The sequence below is a fragment of the Macaca nemestrina genome, chromosome 16, assembly GCF_043159975.1.
Source record: "Macaca nemestrina isolate mMacNem1 chromosome 16, mMacNem.hap1, whole genome shotgun sequence".
NCBI classification, from domain to species: Eukaryota; Metazoa; Chordata; class Mammalia; order Primates; family Cercopithecidae; genus Macaca; species Macaca nemestrina.
The window spans coordinates 104163094-104188737 of NC_092140.1; the positions used below are offsets into that span (position 1 = coordinate 104163094).

Sequence of the window (25644 nt, forward strand, 5' to 3'; positions counted from 1 at the left end):
CGCCCTCCGCCCTGGGAGCCCTCCGCCCGCACGACCCTCCTCCTCCGCAGCGTCGCCCGCCTCGCCCGCTCCCCTCCCATCCTCGACCTTTTCCGCCACAGCTACCCGCCGTCTCGACGCTCTTCCGCCCCGGGCGCCCTCCCTGCCCCGCCCACCTGCTTCCCGCGGGCTCCGCGTAGCTGCGCCGCGCCCGCCTTTCCACGACTGGCTTCTGTTCCTGTCACTCTAGGGTCCGAGCCCGCCATTGGTCGGCTTCCGTTACGCCGCCGATGTGGAGTAGGGCCGAGCGCGGAACGCGAGGGGCTGCTGGGGTGTGTGTGTCGCAGCGGGTTTTCCACGGCGGTTTGCGGAGCTGCCGGGATGGAGCCGGTTGCGGAGGGAGCGAGTGTGACCGCAGTCCCCGTGACAGCTGCCGACAGCACTGAGGAGTTGGCCGAAGTCGAAGGAGTTGGAGTCGTGGGCGAGGATAATGACGCAGCCGCGAGAGGAGCGGAGGCCTTTGGCGACAGCGAGGAGGACGGCGAGGATGTGTTCGAGGTGGAGAAGATCCTGGACATGAAGACCGAGGGGGTACGTGGGGGGGCCCCGGCGCGGGATGGGCGGGGAGCTGCGGGCCCGACGGGGAGGACGCGAGCTGGAAACAGCGCGGGCGGACCCAAAACAGGGGCAGGGGAGGAATGTGAGAGTTGAGTGCAAGCACGCGAAATCGTGGGAAAAGCGAAGTGACGTTTCCGAGTGCACGCTTAGGACCGAGTCTGGGAGGGAAGCTTCAGCGAATTTTGCAGGATCGCTTTGGCCTAAGAGACGAAGCAGTCTGGGATGTGGTGTGTGGTGATCACAAGGCTGCAGGCAGCTGGTGAAGGACTTCTGTAGTCGCCAGTATTGGGGCATGTGGTTGGAGCTGCTGCCCTTTGGAGTGATGGGATAGTGAAGTAATGCTTCTCGTCATGGTCCACTGTCCTCGCCATCGCTGCAGTGGTTTCCAAAACCTTAACTGACTCCCTGGTTTAAAATCTTCCGGAATTTTCATTTGCCCTCGGAGTAAAATCTCAATCTTACCCAGAGGGTGGCATTGAAAGGCCTTCATAAGCTGATCAGCATCATCCCTCCCTCCCCTATGCGTTGTATAGATCGCAGCCACACAGACATACTTGAAATTCATCACACCATGCCTTGGTGTTTCCTGTTCTCCTGGCCTGGACAGTTCTCTGCCCTCTTCTTCTGGTGAAATCTTACTCCATCTTCCAAGGCCTCGGGGTGTAGTTCTCTGGGAAAGCGTTTTCTGACCCTAACCTCTGCAGAGGGAGGAGCTTCTCATCTCTGCCCTTTTTACTTTTTGTATTGACCTCTGTGAAGGCATGTAAGCCATTCTCGTTCTTTCTCTGTCTCTCCTGCTTTATGTGGGCTCCTTTAATCCAAGGGGAAACATGGACAATAAGAAAATAATCTGTTTCAGTAGATGGATGTGAGGTACCCAAAGGGCCCCACAGTGGTCATTCTCTATGTTGTGTTCTTTTCATTGTCTCTTATTTCCCATTGGTCATATGCTGCCTTGTGTTATTTTTTTGCCTATTCATTCAGCATTTTTTAAATCAACTACTGTATGCCAGGTGCTGTGTTAGGTCCGGACAATATTGAGATTAATTGAAGCATACACAGTTGCTAACAGGGGAAACTTTTCCTGTCTGTGGGGAGTTAAGTAATTAAGATCTGATGTCATTAATATTGTTAATTGCAATAAAGATGGAAATGTTTTATGTATAATTTCTCCAAATATATTGTAAGCACCTTGAGGTGAAAGGAGGAGCCACTGTTAGACTATTTTGTATCACTTGCATTTAACACAATACTAGGCATGCAGGAGGTATTTGAAAAACATTTGGCTAGGGCCGGGCGCAGTGGCTCATGCCTGTAATCCTAGCACTTTGGGAGGCTGAGGCGGGCAGATCACGAGGTCAGGGGTTCGAAACCAGCCTGGCCAACATGGTGAAACCCTGTCTCTACTAAAATACAAAAAAATACAAAAATTAGCTGGGCGAGGTAGCGAGCGCCAGTAATCCCAGCTACTCAGGAGGCTGAGGCAGGAGAATTGCTTGAACCCCAGAGGCGGGGGTTGCAGTAAGACGAGATTGTGCCACTGCCCTCCAGCCTGGGCGATGCCCTCCAGCCTGGGCAACAGAGGGAGACTCCATCTCAAAAAAAAAAAAAAAAAAAAAAAAAAAAATTGGCTACAAGGATAAAAATCTTTAGAATTAAGATGATTCTCATTCATACAGTGTTTAATTTTGCCAGCCTCAAAGATTGTAAGCATTGTGTACCTAAAGCCTCACCAGTCTAAAGAAGGTGAAACTAAGAAACTTATATGTGTAAGGCAATTAGGCTTTAGTGCTGTGAGTTAAAATTCAAGTTCTTGCATTTTTAGGTGCTCTTGTGAAGGAGTGATTTATAAGATTAAAGGTGGCCGGGCGCGGTGGCTCAAGCCTGTAATCCCAGTACTTTGGGAGGCCGAGACGGGCGGATCACGAGGTCAGGAGATCGAGACCATCCTGGCTAACACGGTGAAACCCCGTCTCTACTAAAAAATACAAAAAAATTAGCCGGGCGAGGTGGCGGCGCCTGTAGTCCCAGCTACTCGAGAGGCTGAGGCAGGAGAATGGCGTGAACCCGGGAGGCGGAGCTTGCAGTGAGCTGAGATCCGGCCACTGCACTCCAGCCTGGGCTACAGAGCGAGACTCCGTCTCAAAAAAAAAAAAAAAAAAAAAAAAAGATTGAAGGTGATATGGCTTGGCTGTGTCCCCACCCAGAGTCTCATCTTGTTGTATTCCCCATAATCCCCACGTGTCAAGGGCGGGACCAGGTGGAGGTAGGATCATGGGTTTCTCCCATGCTGTTCTTGTGATAGTGAGTCTCAATCTGGTGGTTTTATACGGTCTGGCATTTCCCCTGCTTGCACTCACTCGATCCTGCCACCCTGTGAAGAAGGTGCCTGCTTCTCCTTTGCCTTCCACCATGATTATAAGTTTCCTGAGGCCTCCCCGGCCATGCTGAACTGAGTCAATTAAGCCTCTTTCCTCTATAAATTACCCAGTCTCGGGTATTTCTTCGTAGCAGTATGAAAATGGACTAATACAAAAGGTGTTTAGCGGAACAGGACTATGGCAGTTTTCTCTTCACTGCTGAGTGAACCAGCCGGTTAGTTAGCCACCTAGCCATTGACAAACTTAAGGGCCCTGCTAGCGGTTTGTTAGGCCTCCTTATAGTCTAGTCTATAGTCTATAATCAGAAACACTTAGAATTGATTCACTTTTTTTTTTTTTTTTTTTTTGAGACGGAGTCTCGCGCTGTCACCCAGGCTGGAGTGCAGTGGCCGGATCTCAGCTCACTGCAAGCTCCGCCTCCCGGGTTCACGCCATTCTCCTGCCTCCGCCTCCCGAGTAGCTGGGACTACAGGCGTCCGCCACCTCGGCCGGCTAGTTTTTTGTATTTTTTTTAGTAGAGACGGGGTTTCACCGTGTTAACCAGGATGGTCTCGATCTCCTGACCTCGTGATCCGCCCGTCTCGGCCTCCCAAAGTGCTGGGATTACAGGCTTGAGCCACCGCGCCCGGCCTTGATTCACTTTTTACTAGTTCGTAATATTTCTTGATTCTAACTATATGTGTGAATAACATAAGAACTGTGGAAATACATGCATACACCACTATTCCAAATTATTATAATTTATTTGGGGTAATAGAGTAAGCAGAAAATTAAATTCTAATACTGTATATTGCTTAATTTCCTTTTTTTTTTTTTTGAGACAAGTTCTCTGTTGCCCAGGCTGGAGTGCATTGGCATAATCATGGTTCTCTGCAGCCTTGACCTCCCAGGCTCAAACAGTCCTGCCACCTCAGCCTCTCAAGTAGATGGGACTATAGGTGTGCTCTACTGCGACTAATATTTTAATTTTTTGTAGAGATGGGGTCTCCCTACGTTGCCCATACTGGCCTTGAACTCCTGGGCTCAAGTGATCCTCCACCCTTGGCCTCCCAAAGTACTGGGATTTACAGGTGTGAGCCACTGTGCCAGACCAGTTTTTTTGTATTTTTAACAAACATTTTAAACTGTTGCTCTAGTGTATATGATCTGGTAGAACAGGGGCCTGCCTTTTGGTTTGGCTCACTGATTAAAGGAAACTTTGGCCACCAAGAAATAGACTACCTCTGGAATTTTGAAGTCAAATTTATAAATCCTAGGGCCATCATGCAATTTCCTAATACATGGCAAAACCCTGGACAGTTTTTTGGATTTACATGACTCCATACAAGGACGTGGAATTCAGGGATTTCATCTGTATTTGTATACTGCCATGCTCCTAAAACTCAAAAGGTTCCTGAAACATAGTGGCTACGTTCAATAACTATTTGTTGAATGAGTGAATGAATGAAGCACACCAGTTGAAGTAAAGGGTAACAATTATCAGTAAATTAAATCTGGAGCTATTGAAAATTGTTCTTAATATCCTCCTTCTCATCAATTAGCTCAAATTTCATTGATAACTAGCATTAGATTAATAACTATGTTAATGTAAAAGGTAGTTTTCTAGTCTCCACTGCTTTTTAAAAATTATCAGAAATGTTGTAAGAATTAGATAGACTCTCGTGTACCTTCACCCCGATTCTCCAGTTGTTAATCATTTATCTATTTGTCTTTTTTTTCAGTTTATATACATTTTTGTCTGGCCCATTTGAAAGTGGTGTTTTTAAGGGCTATGTTGAATAATGCATTTACCACCATTTTTATGCACACACACAAATAAGGATCATTTTTGTTCCCATGACCCGTTAGCATATTCATTTGCAGTTTATAATAACTCTTCATATGATGCTTATTCTTTTTTTTTCTTTTGAGACGGAGTTTCACTCTCTCGCCCAGGCTGGAGTGCAGTGGTGTGATCCCAGTTCATTGCAGCCTCTGCCTCCCGGGTTCAAGCAATTCTCCTACCTCAGCCTCCTGAGTAGCTGGGACTACAGGTGCGCACCCCAATGCCTGGCTAATTTTTTGTATTTTTAGTAGAGATAGGGTTTCACTGTGTTGGCCAGGATGGTCTTGATCTCCTGACCTCGTCATCCACCCACCTTGGCCTCCCAAAGTGCTGGGATTACAGGCCTGAGCCACCGCTCCTGGCCCTGATGTTTATTCTAAAACCAAATATATTGCTTTCTTTTAGGCAGTTCTGCGTGCTGTTGACTAAGATTTCTTTTCTTTCCCCCCATTCATGCAAGCTTAGCTGTGCTGTCTCATCTTTAATTTCTTCAGTTTTAATTATGCTTTTACAGAAGACAGAAGCTCTTACAAAGTTGTATACAATAGTTTTCCTTTTGTATATTATTTTGCCCGAAAGAATATGCATATATTCTCAATGGATAAAATCACCATCTTCCCATCCATTTAATGTAGCTGAACAATAAGACTGCATTGATGTACTCTTAACTATTATTTTAAGATTTTAAGACTTTTCAGGCTTATCTTTAAAAGTTAAGATTTTGAGGCCAGGAGTGGTGGCTCACGCCTGTAATTCCAGCACTTTGGGAGGCCAAGGCGGACGGATCATGAGGTCAGGATATCGAGACCATCCTGGCCAACATGGTGAAACCCCGTCTCTACTAAAATACAAAAAATTAGCCGGGCATGGTGGTGTGCGTCTGTAGTCCCAGCTACTCGGGAGGCTGAGGCAGGGGAATCACTTGAACCCAGGAGGCGGAGGTTGCAGTGAGCCAAGATCGCGCCACTGCACTCCAGCCTGACAGAGCAAGACTCCGTCTCAAAAAAAAAAAAGTTAAGATTTTCAGTCTGTTCTTTTTCTGATATTTCTTGAGTTCAGATTCTACTCAGTGCTCGTACTTGATCTTTTTACACAGATAACTGAATGATTGAAGGGCAGTATGGGTACGATTGAAGGGTAAAATGGGTGGAAGCAGTTCTTGGCACTTCGCTTGGAAAGTTTATTGCCTTGGTGGTGGTGTGAAGAAAATCGGGCAAGTGTTAAGTGTGTAGCTAGAATGGTGCTGTGCAGTTCATGTTGACAGTCAGGTTTTATATTCCTGATTCTCAGTGAGATTGGGTATTGAGCAGAAAAGATAAACCAGACATCTGAAGAAGCAAAACTTTGCAATATATATTACAAAGATTTAATTGCCTTTAAAAGTATTAGAGAGATTCTTATAGATGAGCAAGAAAATGGGTAAAAGACACAACAGGTAATTAATGTTTTATTGTGGTTATGTATATATATCGTAAAATTAGCCATTTCAGCCAGTTCTTTTTTTTTTTTTTTTTTTTTTTTTGAGACGGAGTCTCGGTCTGTCGCCCAGGCTGGAGTGCAGTGGCCAGATCTCAGCTCACTGCAAGCTCCGCCTCCCGGGTTCACGCCATTCTCCTGCCTCAGCCTCCCGAGTAGCTGGGACTACAGGCGCCCGCCGCCTCGCCCGGCTAGTTTTTTGTATTTTTTAGTAGAGACGGGGTTTCACTGGGTTAGCCAGGATGGTCTCGATCTCCTGACCTCGTGATCCGCCGGTCTCGGCCTCCCAAAGTGCTGGGATTACAGGCTTGAGCCACCGCGCCCAGCCTCAGCCATTTCTTAGTATGCAGTGCAGCAGCATTCACTGCATTCACCAAGTTGTGCAAGCAACACTACTATTTCTAAAACCTTTTCGTCTTTCCAGAGACTCTGTAGCCATTAAGCAGTACTGGTACTTGGTCTTTTTACACAGATGGCTGAATGACTGAAGGGCAGTGTGAGTATGATTGAAGAGTACCCATCCTGCCTACCTCAAGTCCCTGGTAGCCTCTAATGTACTTTCTGTCTCAATGAATTTGCCTATTCTAAGTACCTCATGTAAGTGGAATCATAAATATCCTTTTGTGTTTTGTAGCATAATATTTTCAAGATTCATCTGTGTTGTAGCATGTGTTGGGATCTCCATCGTTTTTGGGGCTGAATAATTTTCCACTGTGTGGGGAGACCCCGCTTTATGTGTCCGTCAGTGGACACTCGGGTTGCTTCCACCTCTTGGCTGTTGTGAACAATGCTGCAGTGAACACTGGTGTACAAATATTTGTTTCAGTCCTTTTGGAATTGAAAAATAGGGACCACTTTTGGAATTGCTGTGTCACAGGATGATTCAATGTTTAATTGTTTTAGAAACTGCCTGATGATTTTTCATAGCAGCTATACCATTTTACGTTCCAAACACTAATGTAAGAAGGTTCCGATATCTCTACATCCTTACTAATGCCTGCTATTTTCTGTTTTTTTTTTTTTTTTTTTTTTTTGCCATCTAAAGGTGTGAAGTAGTGTCTCATTTTGTGGTTTTGACTTGCATTTCCCTAAGGACAAATGATGTTGATCATCTTTTCATGTGTTGTGTTTATATATTCTGGATATTAATTCCTTATCAGGTATATGATATGCAAATATTTTTCCCATTCTGCGTGCTATCTTTTCACCTGTTGGTAATGTCCTTTGATGCCCAACAGTTTTTAATTTTGATAAAATATAGTTTATCTATTTTTTTTGATGGCGTATCAGAGAATCTGTAGCCGAACCCAGGGTTGGCTGCTTGCCACTTGAAAACCAGACATGAGACGAGGGTTGATGAGAGAAAAGTGGATTTATCCAGAAAGCCAGCAAAACTGAGAAGATGGTGGACTGTTATCACAAAGAACATCTTAAATTTTAAAATTTGCCATAGGGGGCTGGGTGCGGTGGTTCACACCTGTAATCCCAGCACTTTGGGAGGCCAAGGCAGGCCGATCGCTTGAGGTCAGGAGTTCAAGACCTGCCTGGCCAACATGGTGAAATCCCATCTCTACTGAAAATACAAAAATTACCCAGGCGTGGTGGTGCATGCCTGTAATCCCAGCTACTTGGGAGGCAGAGGCAGAAGAATTGCTTGAACCCAGGAGGCAGAGGTTGCTGTGAGCCGAGATTGCGCCACTGTACTCCAGCCTGGGCAACACGGCAAGACTCTGTCTCAAAAAAAAAAAAAAAAAAAGAAATTACCATAGGGTTTTTAAAGGGCAGCTTGGTATGGGAGACATGGGGGAGTGGTGCAGGGTCTGTGTGTGTGTGTTTGGATGGCTCTTTTGGGTAGTCACCCATCTGGAGGTCTGGTTGGCGCTGGTGGTAGCCTAGTTGCTTGCCACTCCTCCTGAGCAGGAGGATTCTACAGTGCCTGGTTTGTTTGAGATTAGGCTCTGGAATTTCTTCTTCTTTTTCTTTCTTTTTTTTTTTTTTGATATGGAATCTTGCTGTCGCCCAGGCTGGAATGCAGTGGTGCGATCTCGGCTCACTGCAACCTCCGCCTCCTGGGTTCAAGTGATTCTCCTGCCTCAGCCTCCTGAGGAGCCAGGATTACAGGCACCTGCCACCACACCCGGCTAATTTTTGTGTTTTTAGTAGAGACGGGGTTTCACCATGTTGGTCGTGCTGGTCTCAAACTCCTGACCTCGTGATGCACCTGCCTCGGCCTCCCAGAGTGCTAGGATTACAGGCATGAGCCACTGTGCCTGGCCTAACCTCTGGAATTACTTAAGCAAGAACATAATTAGATAAGCATGCATCGCTGGAAGAGAGTGTCTAGAGAGGGAAGGAATTAAGGGGTAAGAGAGGAGGGAAGGAAGAAAAATAAGGTGATTAAAACATATTTTAAAAACTGAGGTCCCGAGTTACGGACACATTGCCAAATCCAAAGTCATGAAAACTTATTCCTGTGTTAAGAATTTTATGGGCCGGGTGTAGAGGCTCATGCCTGTAATCTCAGCATTTTGGGAGGCCAAGGTGGACAGATCTCTGGAGCCCAGGAGTTTGAAACCAGCCTGAACATGCCGAAACCCGTCTCTACTAAAAAATACAAAACTCAGCGGAGCATGGTGGTGCCCACCTGTAATCTCAGTTGCTTGGGAAGCTGAGCAATGAGAATCACTTGAACCCGGGAGGCAGAGGTTGCAGTGAGCCGAGATCGTGCCACTGCTCTCCAGCCTGGGCGACCCTGTCTCAACAAACAAACAAACAAAAACAGGCTCTAGGGTAAGACTCTGGGTTTGAATTTCAGCTGAACTACCCATTAGCTGTGTGCTCTTTGACTACTTTATCTAGAAGCTTTAGTTTTCTCATCTATAAAATGAGTAATACTACCTAGTTCATGGGGATGTTGTAAATATTAATGATGAACTAATAAATGTAAAGATTTAGACAGTGCATGACACATTGTGAAGCACTTGATGAATGTAATTCTCTTGATTTCCCTTTAATATTTAAAAATACAGAACGATTCTTAAGATCACAAGATGGGCAAAAACAGGAGGCAGGACCTGCTGTGGTTTGCTGACCCCTGATGTAGAGAGATGGACTCTTGTATCTGGTGTAGTGTAAATTTGAGCATTTCTTCTGGAAGGCATTTGGCAGTGCGTTTTAATCTTTACATGGCTTGCCTTTTTTTTTTTTTTTTTTTTTTGAGATGGGATTTCACTATGTTGCCCAGGCTGACTTCGAACTCCTGAGCTTAAGCAATCCTCTCACTTCAGCCTGTCAAGTATCTGGGACTCTAGGTGCCTACCACCACGCCTGGCTGCCACCAACCCTGGAAATGGCTGGGTTTTTTTTTACCCCATTGATCTCCTTTCTGGGAATTTATTCTAACTGCTTAATGACAGATACACAGGGATATTACAGCTTTATTTATAAGTACAGAAAAAAAAAATGGAAATGATCTAAACCACCATGGTAACAAAGGGAGCATTTTTGTAGTATTTTTTGTTGTATTTGTATGATGGAATAATCTTAAGTCACTAAAAATCGTTTGAAAAGTTATAACAAAAAGTGCTTGATACATAAGTGAAAAAGCAATATTAAAAATTATAGTATTATCCTAATGTTTTAAAAACATTCTAAATATGTATTAATGTAACAGGTGAAGGAAGTAGATCAAATTATTACCAGTATCTATTTATTATTTGGTTCTTCCTATCTTTTCTATTTTTCATTGCTTTTCAAGAATTACATACCGCTTTATGGAATCAGAATAGGACTTCAGTCTTTGGTTTATGAAAAACAGAACAATGACACACGGTTTTTTCATTTCTCTCTCTTGTTTTCTACACCAGCCTGTTGCCCAGGCTGGAGTGCAATGGCACCATCTTGGCTCACTGCAATCTCCATCTCCTGGGCCTAAGTAATCTGCCCACCTCTGCCTCCCAAGTAACTTGGACCACAGTTGCATGCCACCGTGCCCAGCTAATTTTTTTTTTTTTTTTTGAGATGGTATGTCGCTCTTTTGCCCAAGCGGGAGTGCAGTGGCCCAATCCCTGCTCACTGCAACCTCTGGCTCCTGGATTCAAGTGATTCTCCTGCCTCAGCCTACCAAGTAGCTGGGACTACAGGTGCGCACCACCATCATTTTTTTTTTTTTTTTTTGAGACAGAGTTTTGCTCTTGTTGCTCAAGCTGGAGTGCAATGGCGTGATCTTGGCTCACTGCAACCTCTGCCTCCTGGGTTCAAGCGATTCTCCTGCCTCAGCTTCCCAAGTAGCTGGGATTACAGGCGCCCGCCACCACACTCAGCTAATTTTTTTGTATTTTTTAATAGAGACAAGGTTTCATCACGTTGGCCAGGCTGGTCTTCAGCTCCTGACCTCAGGTGATGCGCCTGCCTCGGCCTCCCAAAGTGCTGGGATTACAGGCGTCAGCCATTGCGCCTGGCCCATAATTTTTGTATTTTTAGTAGAGACGAGGTTTCACCATGTTGGTCAGGCTGTTCTCAAACTCCTGGGCTCAAGCAATCTGCCCACCTTGACCTCCCAGAGTCCTGGGATTACAGGCCTGAGCCACTGCGCCTGGTCGATACTTTGTTTCTTAAGCCATTTTTCTCAGGAGATGGATGTACTTTATAATGTGATAATTTCCATTTAGAAGCAATTTTCAAGTTCGTTCATGTCTTCTCAGTTTTGTTTTTTTTTGAAATTTAATCAAGTTAGTGATCTGCTTTATTTGCCTCCTTTTATTTTCTATAACAGGGTAAAGTTCTTTACAAAGTTCGCTGGAAAGGCTATACGTCGGATGACGATACCTGGGAGCCCGAGATTCACCTGGAGGACTGTAAAGAAGTGCTTCTTGAGTTTAGGAAGAAAATTGCAGAGAACAAAGCCAAAGCAGTCAGGAAGGATATTCAGGTACTATGTTTTGTCTCATACTTGTTTTTATGTACATAAATATATTGTAAATTTTAATTCTTTTAAGTATGTGTAGTAAGTGATTTACAAATAATGAAGTGTACAGTATTCCTTAGTGTAAATTCCATGTAGCCAATTCTCACAGACTGCTTTCAGTGATTTTTGCTGGGTTCTTCTTTCTGTATCCAACCTGCAGTTGCAGTTGACAAACAAGAATAGTTTGGAGATGAATATTGATACTTTCCTTTAAGTTAAGAGTAAGGTAAAAGTGGAGAAAAAAGAGACATGCCAAACTGTCATTTGTTTGTCCATGATATGAACAACTAGATTTTGTATATTTTATTATATTTATTTTGCATTATCAACCTATGTCTTATGCCTGCTTTTTCTGCTAGTTAAAACAAATTATCTGGTGAGGACCTGGTTTACAAAAAAAAACAAAAAAAACTTAGAACTATATAGTGAAGGCTGGGCACGGTGGCTCACGCCTGTAATCCCAGCACTTTGGGAGGCTGAGGCGAGTGGATCATGAGGTCAGGAAATTGAGACCATCCTGGCTAACACAATGAAACCCCGTCTCTACTAAAAAATACAAAAAATTAGCAAGGTGTGGTGGTGGGCACCTATAGTCACAGCTACTCGGGAGGCTGAGGCAGGAGAATGGCGTGAACCCGGGAGGTGGAGTTTGCAGTGAGCCGAGATGGTGCCACTGCACTCCAGCCTAGGCGACAGAGCGAGACTCCATCTCAAAAAAAAAAGGAAAAAAAAGAACTATATATAGTGAAGATATCTCACATTAAGAGAATGATTCTCGTTATTTTATAGGCTGAACGTTGATCTTTCTCCCTACAATTTAAGTTTCACCTATGTTTTTTAAAATACATAGTCTTTTTTTAAATGACCAAAACAATATTAGTTTTAGTTTTGACTGTGTGCATTCGTTGTTAATAATAATAATAATAGCAGTAGCAGAAGTGCCTGGCATTTACTGAGCATGTGTGTTTGCTGCATAACTACCATACACTGGGCCCGCACTGGGTTAGTCAGTGAAGCAATCACTTAGTAAAGCAAGTGTCTTCATAAGGTGACCACTGGTCTGTTGTGAGCTTTGAGTGATGTTATGTAACACTAATGGACTTCTGCTGAACTGTTCTGTCGACATTGTAGTAGTTTTAGCTTTTTTTCTTTTTTGAGTAAACATGGAATGTCTCATAGGGGTCAGACCCCTAAACAGTTCCAATTAGAGAAAGATAGGTAAAATCTGTTTTCTGTGCTTGATCTGCCTTCGGGTTATACATAGATATATTATTTTTTCTTTTCTTCTCACTTATTTATTTTTAAATACAGAGTCTTGCCTCCGTCACCCAGGCTGGAGTACAGTGGCACAATCATGGCCTACTGCAGCCTCAGCCTCCTGGGCTCAAGTGACGATGCTCCCACCTCAGCCTCCCAAGCAGCTGGGACTATAGATACATGCCACTAGGCCGGCTAATTTCTTTTCTTTTTTCCAGAGACAGGGTCTCTCTCTGTTGACAGGCTGGTAGGAACTCCTGGCCTCAAGTAATCCTTGCACCTTGGCCTCCCAAAGTGTTGGTTGGGATTGCAGGTGTGAGTCACTGTGCCCGACCTGATTTTTCTTTTTTTTTTTTTTTTTTTGAGACGGAGTCTTGCTCTGTTGCCCAGGCTGGACTGCAGTGGCCAGATCTCAGCTCACTGCAAGCTCCGCCTTCCGGGTTTACGCCATTCTCCTGCCTCAGCCTCCCGAGCAGCTGGGACTACAGGCGCCCGCCACCTCGCCCGGCTAGTTTTTTGTATTTTTTAGTAGAGACGGGGTTTCACTGTGTTAGCCAGGATGGTCTCGATCTCCTGACCTCGTGATCCGCCCGTCTCGGCCTCCCAAAGTGCTGGGATTACAGGCTTGAGCCACCGCGCCCGGCCCTGATTTTTCTTTTAAAGATGGTACCATATACTGATAATTTTGCCTTTTGCCCTAACTTTAAAATAATCTTTTATTAATACATATTTTATTCAGAAAACAAATATGGGCATTTTTTTGGCACCAGTACATTCTTAGAGATGCTTTTATTCAACATGTTACTATTGGTGCTAAAACTGTTGCACATTTAGCTGGGAACTCCTTCATACCAGTCCCTGTGTCCTGGCGCTCCCTCTCAGGGTAGCACTGCTCTCTTTTCTGGCACAGTGGCACATCCCAGCCTCAGTAGATCCCTGCTGACCTCTGGAACTCGACCTGTCACCGACCTGTCACCGCCCCGTCACCACAGAGACCTGTGTGTTCTCCCTTCCCTACCAGGAGAACTCTGGTCACAACAGTACTGCATGTCCTTATTTACTACGTCTTACAATACAGAGAAATTAACCTCAGATTTGCTGTGCCCTTTCTACCATGAACGACAAACAGTATTTGTTTATCAACCTATTTGATAAAGTTCCACATTTATTTGCAGTTCTTTTTGTTCTTAGAATATATGCAGTGTTTAATGTTCAGAAGTTACTTGAATTTTTTTTTCTGTGTGGTTATCAATTTTATAAACAGGTTCATTTGTCTGTCTGTATTCAGTTTTAGGGTTCCCCCATCCTTGCCGATGCAATTTTGTTGAGTATGTAAAATACTTAACGTGGTTTGAAGGATAAAACTAGAAATTAACTGGGACCTATCTTCTCCCTGCCGTCTCTCTCCCTCTATATCTAATTTGAAATACTGCCCTTTACTCCCATTTAATAACTATAATCAGCAAGCATAATATTCCTTCAGTACGTTCTCACCACGTCTCCCTGTTATTTTCTAGATACACTGTACCTTGTTAGAACATTTAGTCACGCATACTACAGCCTCTCTTGCAACCCTCATTCAGTTTTAGTCCTAGAAGCAAATACATAATTAATGTTTTCCACCAGTCCTTATGGTGATGTTTGTCCAATCATTTTTGGTTATCTGAAGCTCATGCTTTAGTACATGGCTTCTCAAAGTATGGACTCTGGCAGGAGCATCAGTCCCCAGCAGGGGTGCATGCGAGAGTTTGCGACCCCCCTCTGTGGTAGGAAGGCTCTGAAGAACAGTTCACCGACTTCTTTTGTTTCCTAACAGTTTGTTGGCAGCGTTTCTATCTGAACGCCAGTTGCAGATTCCTTAGTGCACATTTTCTTTTCTCAGGTGTCTTACTGTGTTAATCCATTATCATCTGGCACAAAACATTGTTCTTGATGACCAGTTGAGTTTATTTGTCTTGTAAGTGACTTGGGTCTTTTTGCCTGATGCTCCGAAGTTTTTGTTTGTTTTCTCTTCCATTTTATAGACATGTCTTTTTGGTATGCTTCTGTTGTTTTTAGGATAGTCAGCCTGGCTAATTAAAACAATTTTTTTTGATCTTTTGTTTCTGTCTTCTCGGCCTACTTGGTTTGGAATCTAATCCTAGCAGTTTTTCCTCCTTGTGTGGCTTGGTCCTGGAAGTCCTGAGGAGAGCTTCGCTGGTCCCTTTTGCAGGGCCTGGGAGGGGCCAGCCACCTCTCCCCTTCTCCCCTGCCTTGCCCAGTGCGCATGAGGCCCCACCCCGCAGCTGCTCTCTCAGGCAGGACCCGCCTGGGCTTTTCCAGATTGTTGCCTTCGCTTCCCCTGCGTGACCATCCACACCACATGGGCCTTACCACTGTTTTAGTTTTGGTAAGGCTTGCGTGGTATGGACTTCGGACTCACCGAAACCAAAAGCTGTCTGCGGGGAGTTTTGTTTTGCTATCCTACTTGTCTTGTTTTTTATGAGGTGATTCAGGGAGATTGGAAAGGTTAAGTCAGTGCCACCATATTCCCACTCGTTAACCTTGGTGGCATCCATTTCTTAGGCAGTGTAGGGAAGACATTTTTAAAGTATATCTGGTCAGATGCTGTGGCTCACCCCTGTAATCCCAGCACTTTGGGAGGCCAAGACAGGATCATTTGAGGTCAGGGGTTCAAGACCAGCCTGGCCAACATGGTGAAACCCTGTCTCTACTAAAAATACAAAAATTAGCAGGCCATGGTGGCGCATGCCTGTAATCCCAGCTACTCATGAAGCTGAGGCAGGAGAATTGCTTGAACCCAGGACCCAGGAGGCAGGGGTTGCAGTAAGTCACTGCACTCCAGCCTGGGCGACAGAATGAGACTCTGTCTTGTAAAACAAACAAACAAACAAAAGCTATCGTTTCCATCCCTTCTCTCTACCCCCAAGTCATTTAGGATACGGTGGTTTTGGGAAATGGGAACTGAAAATACTTTGCATAGTGTTTTTGTGTCTATACAAGTACTTTATTCTTAAGTTTCTTTTTTTCAATTTTAATATAGGAAAATATTTTTTCATAAGCAATATTTCAGATAACACATGAATTTGGGAAGTAAGATTTGTGTGCAGTCTTGCTTGTTCTGTACATAACTGTCAAATGTAGGAGCAAGTTTAAGGACATTCCGGGATCCAGGGTCTTAGAAAACGTTTCGTATTTGCATTGGTAACTACTTTATTGGCAGCCAAGAAAGTCTGTAAAAATTACTTTCTTGGTGGTTTTGGAAATGTTGAAGTTCAGATCATTTACAGCCCACCATACCTGCGTCCACTCACTCCTGCTTTGGGCTGGGCACTCAGCAGCACTGTGTTTCTGTGCGCTCCTGCCTTCTAAACTCACACTTGCCCTCACTGCCAAGACCTGTTTGCTAAGTCAGAGATAGAGGCAGCGTACGATTTCAGCTTACGTAAGCAGGTTTAAGAAGTTGAGATTCTGCTTGGAACAAAATATATTCTTACCAAATTTCATTAGTACTACTTTTCAAAACCTTTAAAATCAATATGTTTATGAATATTTTAATCTTTTTTGTATTTTCTAGAGACTGTCCTTAAATAACGACATATTTGAGGCGAACTCTGATAGCGATCAGCAAAGTGAGACAAAAGAAGATACTTCACCAAAGAAGAAAAAGAAAAAATTAAGGCAGAGAGAAGAGAAGAGCCCAGATGATCTGAAAAAGAAAAAAGCAAAGGCCGGGAAGCTAAAAGACAAGTCCAAATCAGACCTGGAGAGCTCCTTGGAAAGTTTAGTTTTTGATTTAAGGACAAAGAAAAGAATTTCTGAAGCCAAAGAAGAACTAAAGGAGTCCAAAAAGCCTAAAAAAGATGAAGTAAAAGAAACAAAGGAATTAAAGAAAGTTAAAAAGGGTGAAATAAGAGATTTAAAGACGAAAACAAGAGAAGATCCCAAAGAAAATAGAAAAACAAAAAAAGAAAAATGTGTCGAATCCCAGGTGGAATCTGAATCAAGTGTACTTAATGATTCTGCCTTTCCAGAGGATGACAGTGAAGGGCTACATTCCGACAGCAGAGAAGAGAAACAAAACACTAAAACTGCAAGAGAGAGAGCAGGGCAGGACACAGGGCTGGAGCACGGCTTTGAGAAGCCGCTAGACAGCGCCATGAGTGCTGAGGAGGATACCGATGTCAGAGGCAGGAGGAAGAAGAAGACCCCGAGAAAGGCTGAGGACACTAGAGAGAGCAGGAAGCCAGAGAACAAGAACGCTTTCTTAGAGAAGAAAACTGTGCCTAAAAAGCAGAGGAATCAAGACAGAGGCAGAAGTGCTGCAGAGTCAGAGAAGCTGATGCCTGTGTCTGCCCAAACGCCAAAGGGCTGGAGGTTGAGCGGGGAAGAGAGAGGTTTCTGGTCCACTGACTCAGCCGAGGAGGTAAGGGCCACGGAAGGCAGCAGAAAACCCATGTTGAGTGGTCAAGACATTTCACAAGCAAAGAAAGGGCAACAGCCAAGCTGTAAGAAAGTGTTTGACTGTGGGCGGTCATAAATGAAGATCCTCCAGCTTTTGGACACCGCAGCTTATCTCTTAGTCTCTGGTTTGTTTCTCTTAGAATGATTATGACTAGAAAATTAAAGGCTAATTTGTGAACAAGTAAGGATGGTTTTTAGAGGTACTCAGATGATATATGGAGCATTGTATACTCAGGTTTGTAGCTTCATCAGCTTATTTTATTGGTTTTTCACATCCTACTTGGTCATTTCCCCTGTTGTCTTGAGTATACCACTATTAAATAATAGGACACAAAGTACATCAACAAGTATTTTAATTAAATTTAATTAATTAAATACGCTTATAAAAACGTATTTAATAGAGAATTTGTCCCATTATAAAAATTATTTTTATATGGCTTTGCAAAATGGATGTATTTTCCAAATTATGAGAGTATTTATATATGCAGTATTTATCAAGGGCTATAAAGAACATTTTTTTCATTCATTATTTCCAGTTTTGGGAATTTATTTTAAGGAAATCATTTTAAAGAAGGAAAAACTGTGCATACATAGTTATTCATGGCAGAATTATCTTCATTAGTGAAAAATGGATAGCAATCTGACTTTCTAGCCATAGGGGAAATGGTTAAGGAAACATTGATATGTCAACTTGGGGACCATTAGAACTACTGAAATATTATGAGGTCAGTGTAGCGAAATAGAACAACTTAGATAATGCAGTGGAGAAGAGGAGCCTACATAAATGTGAACACAGTCATAAAAATATGTGTGTAATGTAAACAAAAATGAATTTTAAAAAAGATTATCCATGTAAAAGTACAAGGACCAGAAGGGGGAACATGGAGAAGTAAAATAGTCATGGTTGGTTAAGACTGTGGGTGGAAAACTTTCTTAGAATTTCCTTTTTTTTTTTTTTTTTTGAGACGGAGTCTCGCGCTGTCACCCAGGCTGGAGTGCAGTGGCCGGATCTCAGCTCACTGCAAGCTCCGCCTCCCGGGTTCACGCCATTCTCCTGCCTCAGCCTCCCGAGTAGCTGGGACTACAGGCGCCTGCCACCTCGCCCGGCTAGTTTTTTGTATTTTTTTTAGTAGAGACGGGGTTTCACCGTGTTAGTCAGGATGGTCTCGATCTCCTGACCTCGTGATCCGCCCGTCTCGGCCTCCCAAAGTGCTGGGATTACAGGCTTGAGCCACCGCGCCCGGCCCTCCTTTTTTTTTTTTTAAATAAAATTCCTAAAAGAGGGTGGGAAAACTGGTGTTGGGCTTTGAATTTGGTATTTTGTGAATTATCATATGGTTGACTGAGGAAGCAAAATTCTTTTGTGTGAAGAGGATTTAATGATCAGTGAACATGTACCACAGTACACAAGGGTGGTTCCCTGAAGCCACAAACCTGTATTTTCCGGTTCTCAAATAAATACACAGCGTCAACTCTTTATCCATTCTTGTTTGGATATCATGTCATTTTCAGGACAAAGAGACCAAAAAAACTGAATCCAAAGAAAAATATCAGAAAAGGCACGATTCTGACAAGGAAGAAAAAGGCAGAAAAGAGCCAAAAGGATTAAAGAGTGAGTGTAAATGTTAACGTTTTACCATTTACATTGCTGTCTGATATACAAATAACCAGTTACATTTATTACATTTATTATGTAAAAATTCATATAATTTTTTTTCGTTATTTTCACCTTGTTTTTCCTTTTTAATATGATGAGGGATCAGATTAGAATTACTGAGACAGAAAATCAGTTATGGCAGAAAAATAAATGTATTTTTTATAGCAGATGCTAAATTTTAAAACACACCTTTTAATATATTCATTATAAGTAAGTCTGTGTCATTTGTGTAAAATATAATATTGAATATGCATTTTGGATCACTTCAAGATAGACCATAATAGAAAATCCATAATATATATCAATATTGGAACAAATACTTTATATTTCTTAAAAACAAACAAAAAAACACCATTACAGTGTTTGAATAAACCCTAGCAGATAAATATTTAGTTTATGTAGCAAAAGTACTTGGAACACATGTTTTCTGGCAAACAGTGGTTCTAAGAGATGAATGATTTTCCTTGGGTTTTCTTACTGAAAGCTGAATGTAACTGAAGTAATATTAAAAGTAAGTTTTTCCTAAGCCTAGGCTGGTTTTGGCAGTGGAAGCAGGTGAATGAAGTGGCAGGAGCAGTGGCTTTGTTTCAGTGGGTCACACGTAAAGTGGCTGTAAGATTGCTGTTCAAAGCAAAACAAAAATCTTAAATGCCTTCTGTTCGTCAATAACTAGAGGTTCAAAATGCTGTAAAACTGGACCTGGCCTTCTTAACCTTTTTTCCTCCTAGTATCTTGTATGTCAGTTTTAGATACATTTTTACTGTGAACATATAGCCTTAAATGGAACGACTGTTTGTCCCATTCATAAGGGTACTCACTAGAGTCCAGTTTTCAATATTCCCTGATAACAAAACCTGTCTGCTGTGTACCTAGAGTTTATAATAGAATTCATCCTAATTCTCCTCTTCTTGGGGTTATTTCTAATGTCAGGTCTAGTGTCTGCCCGTTTTCTTCCCACTTTCTTTAGTTAAAAGCTGGTAGCATCAGGTACAGTTTTACCAGGTACATGGGCAGTGCTCTGGCACCCTGCTGTTTCCCTCACTTGCCACCAGAAACCATTTTGGTGCAAGCCTCAGGATCCAGCTATAGACAGTCTGATGTCTTTAGCTGTGGGAAAGGTGCTGGTGTGACTTGGATCACTGAGACTCACCGCCTTCAGTAGGCCTTTGTCACAACTGCAGGTGAGTAGTTCAGAACATCTGCTTAACAGCCATTCACACTGCACATCCTTTCTGAATATTGAGCAGCCAGTAGAAAGACCAGCTGAAACGATTTTTTGGCTTTGACAGTAAATCAGACCAGGCTTTATAAGCTAGGTGGATGTTAGTAAAAAGAAAATATCTTGTTGCTTTAACACTAACTTAGATTGTCTTTTGAATGTAACAAATTTGTGACTCATACTTAACTATCTTTTAATTTTTTCATTAGCACTTAAGGAAATCAGAAATGCATTTGATTTATTTAAATTAACTCCAGAAGAAAAAAATGATGTTTCTGAGAATAATCGGAAAAGGGAAGAAATACCACTGGATTTTAAAACCATAGACGATCACAAAACCAAGGAAAACAAACAGTCACTTAAAGAGAGGAGGAACACCCGAGACGAAACGGACACTTGGGCATACATTGCTGCAGAAGGTGATCAAGAGGGTTCAGACAGCGTGTGCCAAGCAGATGAGAATTCGGGTGAGTCTGGAATCATTTTGCAGATTTTTTCAAGATAGTGCACCGTATTATTTTACTGTACTCTTCTCTGTCTATATTTCTGATCTCAAGATAAAAAAATAATGGAGTAAAGAGTTTATTTGGATCTCCTGAATAACATTTTATATTGAAGATGGGTCATTCTGTGACTTCTCAATGGATCAAACAATTTTTCTGAGTTCCTATAATGTTCTCAGCACGTATGGAATTAAAAGATTTCTGATTTTCTACCTTACCTACTCCTACCTGGCAGCCCCATTTTATATCTTACTATTTAATAGATTTCTTTCAGGAAATTATCAAATATAAACTTATTTGTATTTTATCCTTTTAATGTTGTAGCAAATAACACTAAATAAGATTATACTGTAAATGCTGTCCTGAGGACATTGGAACTGGTCGAGAAGAAGAATAAAGACTACAGTAGTGGTGGGGAGGAGTACTAAAAAGTGTACATACATGTTTATAACTAGGATCTAATAAACCATAGAGGTTAGTCTAATAAAACTAGATATTTTATTCTCTTTGAAGCTATTGTGAATGGGAGTTCATTCATGATTTGGCTCTCTGTCTGTTACTGGTGTATAAGAATGCTTGTGATTTTTGCACATTGATTTTGTATCCTGAGACTTTGCTGAAGTTGCTTATCAGCTTAAGGAGATTTTGGGCTGAGATGATGGGGTTTTCCTAAATATACAATCATGTCATCTGCAAACAGGGACAATTTGACTTCTTTTCCTAACTGAATACCCTTGATTTCTTTCTCTTGCCTGATTACCCTAGCCAGAACTTCCAATACTATGTTGAATAGGAGTAGTGAGAGAGGGCATCCCTGTCTTGTGCCAGATTTCAAAGGGAATGCTTCCAGTTTTTGCCCATTCAGTATGATATTGGCTGTCGGTTTGTCATAAATAGCTCTTATTATTTGGAGATACATTCCATCAATACTGAATTTATTGAGAGTTTTTAGCATGAAGGGCTGTTGAATTTTGTCAAAGGCCTTTTCTGCATCTATTGAGATAATCATGTGGATTTTGTCTTTGGTTCTGTTTATATGCTGGATTACGTTTATTGATTTGCGTATGTTGAACCAGCCTTGCATCCCAGGGATGAAGCCCACTTGATCACGCTGGGAGCTGGAGGCTGGAGCTGTTCCTATTCGGCCATCTTGGGCGCGCCCCCAGAAGTGTTAGTTTGAGTTGAGGGCTTTGGAAAAGTTCTTCTTTATTGCATATGTTTTACAGACTTTATTTCTGTGGCAAGGCCATCTGCTTAATGTCATCTATATAGTTTGAGGAATTGGTTTCAGGTGAAAATCCTTTAACTCTTACCATCAAGTATTTCTGTTTTTCACTTGTAAAACAACCATTGTGAATTACTCCCAGACGAGCTGCACTGAAGTCTGTGATTGCTGTGGTGATAAAGGCTGAACACAACGTCCTGATGTTCCCGTGCCTGTGGGTCCTGTCGGAGAAGACTCTAGCAGTACCTCACAGGGAGTTGGGTGTGGGCCAGGGCACTGTGGGAGCAGAAGGCTTCCAGATGTAGGGGCCCGAGTGAATCTGGAAGGATCCATAAGCAGTGCCTTTGACTCACATGCTGGGGTAGCTCACACACGAGAACAGCTTTATCTGTACATGATGGGAAGCAGCGTATGTCCAAGAAGAATGGTGTAAGGGAGAAAAGTCACATTAGGATTGTATTTCCTCTTACCAGATCCCTGATCCCTCCTTCCTTTGAGCTACTTAGTCTTAAAATTCCTCCTTCGCTATTTTACAATGACAGGTTACCTATTTATCTTCATGCCTTCGGAGTACCATGGCTTCTCAGTGTGAATCGTTCACATTACTTCCCAAAGAAAGTCGGGGATTTTATCAATTAAAAGACCCCATTATACAGTGACTTGTGTGAAAAGTATACATAGAGCTTTGATTAAGACACCACAAATTTCATAACATTGTGAGTTTTTTATACTTAAGACAAATGTATGTTAAGAAGGCCATTGTGTGTTCCAGATGGCAGGCAGCAGATTCTGAGTCTGGGCATGGACCTGCAGTTGGAATGGATGAAGTTAGAAGATTTCCAAAAGCACCTTGATGGGAAAGATGAGAATTTTGCTGCAGCAGATGCAATTCCAAGTAGTGAGTGGTTTTGGAAATATTGAAATCCCTTTCACAAATCTAGATTTATAAAATCTAACTTATCTTTCCTTTCATTTTAGATGTGTTAAGGGATGCTGTAAAAAATGGGGATTATATTACTGTAAAAGTTGCACTTAATTCAAATGAAGAATATAACCTGGACCAAGAGGTAATATGTCTTTGAAAAATCTCATGAAAGGAAAATGGAAAGTAACTCTTGAAAGAATTCAAATTAATTTTTGATTTATTTTAATTACAAAAGACTGGGTGTGGTGGCACACACTTATAATCCCAGCACTTTGGGAGGCCGAGGCAGGAGGATTGCTTGAGCCCAGGAATTGGAGACCAGCCTGGGCTCCATGGTGAAACCCCAACTCTACAAAAAATACAAAAATTAGCTGGACATGGTGGTATATGCCTTTGGTCCCAGTTACTTGGGCGGCTGAGGTGGGAGGATCACCTGAGCCTGGGAGGTCATGGCTGTGGTAAGTTGAGATCGTACCACTGCACCCCAGCCTGGGCAACAGAGCAAGACTCTGTCTCAAAAAAAAAAAAAAAAGTAATGCACGTTCACTTTGTAAAATTAAAAAATTGCAGAACCCTATAAATGTACAATTATAGTCCCTTTAATTCCAACCCCCTTACCCCCCCAAAAGTGATGGTTTGGTTTGGTTTAGTTATGGCTACCTGTTTTGTATGTGGTTTTACCCTCTGCCATTCCGAGAGCATAGAGTGAGACCATTTTCCTATGGCCATTTGTGTTTCTTTGATGGTTGCCCCATTTCCAACAACTGTCCATCTCTCTGTTGTAGCTGGCGTGTTTCATACTGATACGTATGGATTTTTTAATGGAAGTATATTGACCCTTTCTCCCTAGATTTTAGGTTTTGTGTTTTGAGTCTTGTATTGCTTGAAGATTTTTATTTTTAGGCAATTGTATCTGTCGATCTTTTACATTTATGGCTTTTGGGTATCTTGTCTTGCTTAGAAAATATTTTCATATTTTCTTCTTTAGTTTTTTAGCTTCGCTGTGGATTTTTTAGGTTTAATCCTTTGGGATTACAATTCACAAAATTATTGGGATTTTGATTAAAATTGCATGAAATAATATAGATTGAGAATTGGCATTTTTATTTACATTTTGCATCTTCTGTCCAGGAACATGGTAATTCTAATCACTCAGCTCTTCATTTATACCCTTAAGCAAAGTTCTATGGGTTTTTCATTCATATAGACATTGCACGTTTCTTCTAGATGTATGCCTGTATGTTTTATGTTTTATTATGGTCATTAGTCTTTTTTCATTTACATTTTGTTTTCTAACTGGTTGCTTGTCAATGGTAAAGCTATGGATGTCTTTGTACACATATGTATGTGTGACTCCAGTCATTTAATGAAATTCTCTTCTAGTTTTTAAGTTACTTGTTTTGGATTATCTTTTTCTTTTTTTTTTTTTTTTTTGAGACGGAGTCTCGCTTTGTCACCCAGGCTGGAGTGCAGTGGCCGGATCTCAGCTCACTGCAAGCTCCGCCTCCCGGGTTTACGCCATTCTCCTGCCTCAGCCTCCCGAGTAGCTGGGACTACAGGCGCCGCCACCTCGCCTGGCTAATTTTTTGTATTTTTAGTAGAGACGGGGTTTCATCATATTAGCCAGGATGGTCTCGATCTCCTGATCTCGTGATCCGCCCGTCTCGGCCTCCCAAAGTGCTGGGATTACAGGCTTGAGCCACCGCGCCCGGCCTTGTTTTGGATTTTCTAGGTAGAAAATTTGATCATATGCCCCCCAGAAAGTCACTGTTCATTTTATATGGTACAAACTTTTCATGTACCTTTAGGATTTCATACACAAAACAAAATCAAAGAAGATACAAAAATGAGAGCTGGGCGTGGTGGCGTGCACCTGTAATCTCAGCTACTCGAGGCTGAGGCAGGCGCCCAGGAGTTTGAGACCAGCCTGGGCTGACATAACAACACCCTGTCTCAATAAAAAAGAAAGAAAGAAAACCACCACCAACAAAAAAAAAATTCAAGCATTCCTTGGAGATATTGTGGGTTTGGTTCCAGACTGTTGGAATAAAGCGAGTCACACAAATTTGTTGGTTTCCTCGTGCATATAAAAGTTAGGTTGGCCGGGCGCGGTGGCTCAAGCCTGTAATCCCAGCACTTTGGGAGGCCGAGACGGGCGGATCACGAGGTCAGGAGATCGAGACCATCCTGGCTAACACAATGAAACCCCGTCTCCACTAAAAATACAAAAAAAAAATTAGCCGGGCGTGGTGGCGGCGCCTGTAGTCCCAGCTACTCGGGAGGCTGAGGCAGGAGAATGGCGGGAACCCGGGAGGCGGAGCTTGCAGTGAGCCGAGATCGCGCCACTGCACTCCAGCCTGGGTGACAGAGCGAGACTCTGCCTCAAAAAAAGAAAAAATAAAATAAAAAAAATAAAAGTTAGGTTTACTGTAGTAAACTACAGTAGTAGTTTACTGTAGTCTGTGAATAGCATTACATCTTTTAAAAAAACTATATATCTTAATTTACAACACTTTATTGCTAAAAATGGCTGACACACCACCACAAAATGGGCACATGCTGTGGGGTACTGGTGTGAATAAACGTGCCTGTAGCAGGGTTGCCACAGACCTTCAATTTGTAAAAAACACAGTCCCTGTGAAGCTCGGTAAAGCAAAGCTCAGTGAAACGAGGTAGGCCTATAGAGGAAAGCGTAAAATTTTATGCAAACATTTATATGTGAAAAAATATTCTAAAAGCTACTAGTTTATGATGGTTGGGATATGTGAAAAAATATTCTAAAAGCTACTAGTTTATAATGGTTGGGATATTTTAGCGAAAATCCTAAGTAGATGCCTAAATCAATGCCCGTTAGTGATATCACATTGAAACATCTCAAGTGAGAAGACTTGGTTCTGAAATTGTTCTAAAGATTAACACGTTTTTTATTTAACAAAACCAACACAGGATTCCAGTGGAATGACACTGGTGATGCTTGCCGCCGCGGGAGGGCAGGACGACCTCCTGCGACTCCTCATAACAAAAGGCGCGAAAGTGAACGGTCGGCAGAAAAACGGGACCACCGCCCTCATTCATGCCGCAGAGAAGGTTTGTGGCTTCTCGTGCATCCGTTTCAGAGCTTTCATTCCTGCCGATGGACTGAGAGGACC

The 25644-nt window shown here is 42.5% G+C and overlaps 1 protein-coding gene across 3 annotated transcripts in view; it reads left to right on the plus strand.

The window, feature by feature from the left end:
• Positions 1-263: 263 nt before the first annotated feature.
• LOC105490282 (M-phase phosphoprotein 8) overlaps positions 264-25644 on the plus strand; it is a 37434-nt gene continuing 12053 nt past the window's right edge. For 2 of the 3 annotated variants that reach the window (XM_071081574.1, XM_011755749.3), the window contains exons 1-8: positions 264-570; positions 11054-11209; positions 16080-16928; positions 18479-18578; positions 20052-20309; positions 22343-22468; positions 22549-22637; positions 25442-25582. In XM_071081574.1, coding sequence (XP_070937675.1) covers positions 361-570; positions 11054-11209; positions 16080-16928; positions 18479-18578; positions 20052-20309; positions 22343-22468; positions 22549-22637; positions 25442-25582 — 1929 coding nt within the window. In that variant the 5' untranslated portion in view covers positions 264-360. The remainder of the gene's footprint in view (positions 571-11053; positions 11210-16079; positions 16929-18478; positions 18579-20051; positions 20310-22342; positions 22469-22548; positions 22638-25441; positions 25583-25644) is intronic. The other variant, XM_071081575.1, reaches the window with a different exon arrangement.